Raw genomic sequence first — 6,548 nt, forward strand, 5'->3', positions numbered from 1 at the left:
TGCCTTAAAGTTGGGATCTTGAGAATAGAATCCCTTAAGGCTTTCAAATCCCATCATTCTATAAGTCATAGTGTTTAGCAAGACATACCTTCTAGATAATGCATCCGCCACCACATTGTCCTTCCCCTTTTTGTAATGAATCACATAAGGGAAAGCTTCAATCAATTCTACCCATTTCACATGTCTCTTGTTGAGCTTGGATTGGCTCTTCAAATGTTTCAAGGATTCGTGATCCGATCGTATCACAAACCCCTTATGCCACAAATAATGTTGCCAATGGGTCAAGACCCTCACAAGTGCATACAAACTCCTTGTCATAAGTAGAGTAGTTCAATGATGCCCCTTTTAGCTTTTCACTAAAGTAAGACAGTGGCTTGCCTTCTTGCATCAATACTCCTCCTATGCCAACCCCGGAAGCATCACACTCAACTTCAAAAGTTTTCTCAAAATTGGGTAATTGTAACAATGGCGATGAACTCAACATGGATCTCAATTCTTGAAATGTCTTCTCTTGCTCATCTCCCCAAACAAAAGGAACATCTTTCTTGATCAATTTGGTCAAGGGAGAGGCAATTGTACTAAACCCCTTTACGAACCTTCTATAGAAACTTGCCAACCCATGGAAACTCCTCACATCGGTTGCATTTTTAGGAGTTGGCCAAGTTCTAATAGACACCACTTTTTCTTCGTCAACCTCCACACCATTTGCACTTACCACAAAACCCAAGAACACTACTTTATCAACACAAAAAGAACATTTCTTAATATTAGCAAACAACCTCTCACGCAACAAGACATCAAATACTTGCCTCAAATGGCCTACATGCAATTTATTTGCTATACACAAGGATGTCATCAAAATAAACAACCACAAACTTGTTGATAAAGTGTTTCAAGACATAGTTCATCAACCTCATAAATGTGCTAGGTTCATTGGTTAGTCCGAATGGCATGACAAGCCACTCATAGAGGCCAAAATTGGTTTTAAAGGTCGTTTTCCACTTATCACCGGGATTCATTCGGATTTGGTGATAGCCACTTCTAAGATCAATCTTTGAAAACACACTTGTGCCACAAAGCTCATCCAACATGTCATCAAGCCTTGGAATGGGGTGGTGATACTTTACCGTGATTTTTTTGACGGCCCTACAATCAATGCACATCCTCCAAGTGTCATCTTTCTTTGGAACAAGAATCGCCGGAATGGCACACGGGCTAAGACTCTCCTTCACTAGCCCCTTTTTGAGAAGTTCATCCACTTGCCTTTGTAATTCTTTTGTTTCCTCCCGATTACTCCTATAAGTCGGTTTGTTGGGAATTTGGGAACCCGGTACAAAGTTGATTTGGTGCTCAATACCTCTCAAGGGAGGTAAGCCATCGGGTATTTCCTCCGGGAACAAGGCTTCATATTCCTGCAAAAGAGAATACATACTACTAGGCAAAGTGCTAGTAGCTTGGTTAGCATTTAAGAGAAGATCCTTGTTGACAAGACACACCATAAAGTGTCTCTCATCAACCCCCTTTAAGCAATTACTTGGTTTGGCCAACAAACATTTCTTGGAACTATCTTGAGATGTTCCCTCTCCACTTATGACTAACAAATTCTCCTTCGCACTCTTCTCCCTTTCTTCCCTTTGATATTTCTCCCGAAGCTCCCTCATCACTCTATAATCCTCACTCACTTGGTAAGGGGTTAGTGGATTAAGAATGTACTTCTTCCCCTTGACCACAAATGAGTACTTGTTAGTTCTCCCACTATGTTGGGCATCAACATCAAATTGCCAAGGTCTTCCAAGCAATAGATGGCAAGCTTGCATGGGTACCACATCACACAAAATCTCATCTTTGTACTTGCCAATGCTAAATTTGATAATGGCTTGCTTGTTGACCCTCATTTCGCCACATTCATTAAACCATTGGAGTTTATAGGGTTTAGTGTGCTTGTGGGTGGGGAATTTCATACTTTCAACTAAAAATTGGCTAACGGCATTCGTACAACTTCCACCATCAATGATTAAGGAGCATACCTTATCCACAATTTTGCAACGTGCATGAAACAAGTTCTCCCTTTGATCACTCTCTTCCCTAGCTAGAGCCCCCATGGCTCTTCTAGCCACAATAGCATGATTCAAGGCTTCTTCATACCTTACCTCAACCTCTTCATCGGAATCACCCTTACACTCACTTCTTTCTCCCTCTTCTTCATGACCATCCCTGCCCTCATGTTCATCATCGATTCGATACTCATCCCTCACTATTGTGATAGTCCTCCGGTTGGGACATTCACTCGCAATGTGCCCTCTCCCTTGGCACTTAAAGCATTGGATGGTATAAGGTCGGTTATAGTTAGTGTTAGAATTGTTACCCCTTTTAGCCTTGTCATCGCCTTTGGATTTGTGGTCGAATTTGGCTTGAGGTGCTTGAATGTTGCTCTTGGGCTTATCCCAAGTGGAAGTTTTCCACTTTTCTTTGCCTTTGTTCCAAGTTGAAGACGATTTGCTTTTATCTTTATAGGTCCTCTCTTATTTTAGATCCGCTTCAACCTTAGATGCATCATGGAATGCCTCTTCAAGACTATTATAGGTTTTGAGCCTCGTTGGTTTAGAGATGTCCCGATTCAAGTTGGCTACAAACCTTATAATCGTGTACTCTTCATGCTCTTCTATCTTGGACTTCATCCGCAAATCCTCAAACTCATCAAATTTGCTTCCACACTTTTCAACCCTTGCTTCAACATGTACAACCTTTTGATTGCATCTTGGTGGTATGTGGGTGGAAGCCACCTTGTCTCCATGAGCTCGATCAAGTAGTTCCAAGTTGGGAGCTCATAGATGTGTTGTTGTGCTCTTTGTAACTTCTAGGATTCCCACCAAGTAGAAGCGTATCCCTCAAATTGAGTGAGGGCATATTTTGCCTTCAAGGCCTCGGACACATTGTTCGTGAGGAAGATGCGCTCACTTTGCAATATCCATTCAAGGAACTCTTCCGAATTGCTACCTCCTTGGAACATAGGAAGGTTCACCTTGATGGTGTTAAAATTCGGCTCATTATCTTGCCATCTTCCCCGGTCTTCATAACCTTGGGCCCTCCCTATGTCTATATGACCTTGGAATCTCGGGTCATGGATCGAAAACCTCTCAAAACATCCTCTTCCCCGGTTATTCATCCCTCCACGTCTCCCTCCTTGTCGGTTATCATCCCACCACCTACCTTGTGGATAGTCATCATACTCTTCTTCATTCATGGGGTATTTGTAGCGTCGTTGGTATTGGTTTTGGTTAGGAAAGGGATCTTGTGTTTGGACTTGGGGTGGAGCTTGGGGTGTTTGTTGTAAGGTTACTTGAGGTATTGTCTCATTCGGGTTATGTTGGTAAACTTGGGGTTATAAAGTTTGTCGATTGGTGTTTTGGAATGTAGAATTTTGGGATGGGAAGTTGGTTGTTTGGGGTGGTGGAGCTCTTTGGGTGGAGGTGGTTATGGTGTTTGGGTTGCACAAGGCATGTGCTTGCCCCGGGGTAATGGTTGGTGCAGTGTCTTGTGTTTTATCCCATCACCTTCATTCCGAGAACGGGGAGTGCCCATTCTACTCGAACCCTCCATTTGAACCTTCTCAATACTCACCATCCGTTCATTCATACCCTTCAACTTCCCACTCACACCATTCATCTCTCCTCTCATCTCTTCCATACCAGTTTGCATGCCCGAGATTTGATTCATGATCATAGCTAATGAACTCGCTATGGAAGACATATCTACTGCCTCTTGCGTCCTATCACCTTGGTTAGACATGATGACCTGCAAAACTAGCAAACAAGATTAGCGATAAAAGCCTCACTTCACTCGTATTGAACTCTCAACCATTACCACACTTGTGCTCTTTCGAAGTTGTTGATGAATCACTCGTCCAATCGAATTCACACGCTGCTTATCCTTTGTAGTAGAATGGATTCTTGTTTAGATGAAAGACGGACGACTCAAAAAGCAAAACGAACAAGAGCCAAAGAAGTTTCAACGAAATAAAACGAAGAAAATCTTGAAAGAAATTAGCACGAAAGAAATGCGGACACAAGAACTAATTATCAACAAGTAATAACAATTACAAGTCGTTAATTAGTTTTAAGAATCAAAGAGATGAGATGAAGAAGGAAGGAATCGAACTCGAATCACGAAACAATCTTACCTAGAATGTACGTCCAAAGTGTGTAATGGACGTCCGATACTCTAATGTACGGGCTGGTTTTGACCTCGTACTTTGCTTGTGAAACTCTCATAACTTTCTGGAAAAATATATCAATGTACGCCCAAAGGAACGGAAGAAGGACGTCCCGTATTTGTATATACGTCCACAAGGTACGCCCTTTCCAACAAAATACAGCCAACACAATGTGACCTCTAATACGGACAATGTACATCCAAGGGGCCGGAAAGAATACGCCAGTATTCTTAAGAACGTGAGGAATATACGCCCTCACAATGCAAAGAACGGATGTCAACCTTCGGAAAATGTACGCCCTCTTCTATGGGGAATGTACGGGACGTACTTATATGTACACCCAAGAACCTAGGCCGTACTTCTTCCGTATTTCCACCTTAACTCTCTGGAAATTGTGGCCAATGTACGTCTTCCAAGTGTTGGACGTTCTTAGGTGTACGCCCAACCTACTTGGACGTCCTTTGCTTCAGTTATTTCCTTGTGCATGACTTTTTCTTGGATTTTGGGCCAAATCACTTGGATCTGATGACGTTTTGGGGCCCACACAATCACTTTCCTTTTTCAGCCCAACAAACAAATCTTCTCTTGACTTGAAATTTTTTTTTGGATCAAACCTTCCTTTTGGGTCTTCTTCTCAAGATGAAGATATGAATGCCTTCAAGAACATGAAGAACATTCAAATTTCCAAGTACCTTAATTCCAACTCCTTTTTGCTCCAAATTTCAGATCTAAGCTCCTTATCACTTAGAGAACAAAGCCCAATATTCAATTTACCTCAACTGCTTCTCAATCACTAAACCCACTTTTGAGTTCTTCAAGCTTTGATGAAGCTTCAATGGTGAAAACTTCAAAACCCACCCAAACAACTTCAAACTTCGGATTTAGATGCTTTCCACCTCAATGAACTCAAATCTAACTTCAAAAACAACAAAATCAAACCACAAAACAATTTTTTGATTTTTTTTTTAATTTTCAGATTTTGAGCCTAAGATTAAAAATTGTGAGAACAATCTCTTAGCCTATGCTCTGATACCAAATGATTCAACCTAAGGAAACTCTAAGAATTAATCAAAATAAAGGAAACAAAAAGATAGATGAAGAATTGGGGGTTAAGGAGAATAGATGATAGATACTTGACCCAATTAGTAATGAATCCTATAGGCAAATCTAAGTATATGAAACTTAGGCCCTCCTATTGTGAATTCAACTAAAAGAACCTAAGCCATTTGAATCAATTAGAAGACTCAATTGGAAACCACAAATGAGCAATCTAGATGAATTCAATGGAGCAAATTCACTTTGCAACAATGAAATCACACTTAGTGTAGGTAACCTAACAATCTATCTATTAACTAAAATCTCTCAATATTTGAGTTCCCACAATATTCAAGCTTAGTCTTCCAAATGAATGAAAAGAACTATTTATACTAGTGCCTATTACACCAAAAGGCCCTAAAGTGGCTCTTTTGTAAAAATACCCACATGGGTCTTCAATTGCATCCAAACCCTCATAACCTGCAATTATGACCTCCAATTGCCATTCTAACCCCATAACTTGCAAGTATGACCTCCAATTGCAATCTTAGCCCCATAGTTCCACTTTTAGCCATATTGCGCTTCTAGCCACTTTGCAACTCTTCCAATGAGAACTCCCAAACGTTATAAATCCGCGAAGTCTTCTCTCCGATCTCCTCCAAGGCATCCCTTTTCATGAACAAGGTTTGCAACTCTTGAAGTTCTCTTGCTTGACTTCTTGTGAAAGGTCTTGTGCTTGTTGGGTTCGTATCACTATTATATTATATATGGATCGGGTCGTACGTTGCTCGGCACTATTATATTATATATGGATCGGGCCGTACGCTCCTCGGCACTATTATATTATATATGGATCGGGCCGTACGTTCCTCGGCACTATTATATTATATATCGATTGGGCCGTACGTTCCTCGGCACTATTATATTATATATGGATCGGGCTGTATGTTCCACAACACTATCAGTTATGTTATAATCTATGCCTATCATACGCCACAGAGTCAGTTTCAGTCATATAGAGTTACGCAGATATTCTCAGATGTTAGCCACAGATACATTCAAATACTGAGACTGGTTTTCATGATTCATCTGTACTTGATGTTCTTATGCCTTACATACTCAGTACGTTATTCGTACTGACGTCCCTTTTCCTGGGGGCTCTGTGTTCATGCCACACAGTCCCAGATTGTTTTGCAGGTAAAAGTATCCAGCTAGGATGGTTGGCTATCAGCTGGGATTGGAAAACTCCATTTTCTTCCTGGAGTAGTGCCGAGTCATTATGGTTATCATCTGTGTGTAT

At 41.1% G+C, this 6,548-nt stretch overlaps 1 protein-coding gene across 1 annotated transcript; it reads right to left on the bottom strand.

Moving 5' to 3' along the window:
• Positions 1-253: 253 nt before the first annotated feature.
• Positions 254-5,823, bottom strand: LOC132619861 (uncharacterized). Its single transcript, XM_060334627.1, has 6 exons — positions 5,782-5,823; positions 3,622-3,795; positions 2,635-2,783; positions 1,010-2,517; positions 677-819; positions 254-544 (listed from the first exon to the last, which is right to left on the bottom strand). The coding sequence occupies exons 1-6, from the start codon at positions 5,821-5,823 to the stop codon at positions 254-256; spliced, it is 2,307 nt and encodes a 768-aa protein (XP_060190610.1).
• Positions 5,824-6,548: the final 725 nt, after the last annotated feature.

This window comes from Lycium barbarum, chromosome 11 (genome assembly GCF_019175385.1).
Source record: "Lycium barbarum isolate Lr01 chromosome 11, ASM1917538v2, whole genome shotgun sequence".
Classification (NCBI taxonomy): domain Eukaryota; kingdom Viridiplantae; phylum Streptophyta; class Magnoliopsida; order Solanales; family Solanaceae; genus Lycium; species Lycium barbarum.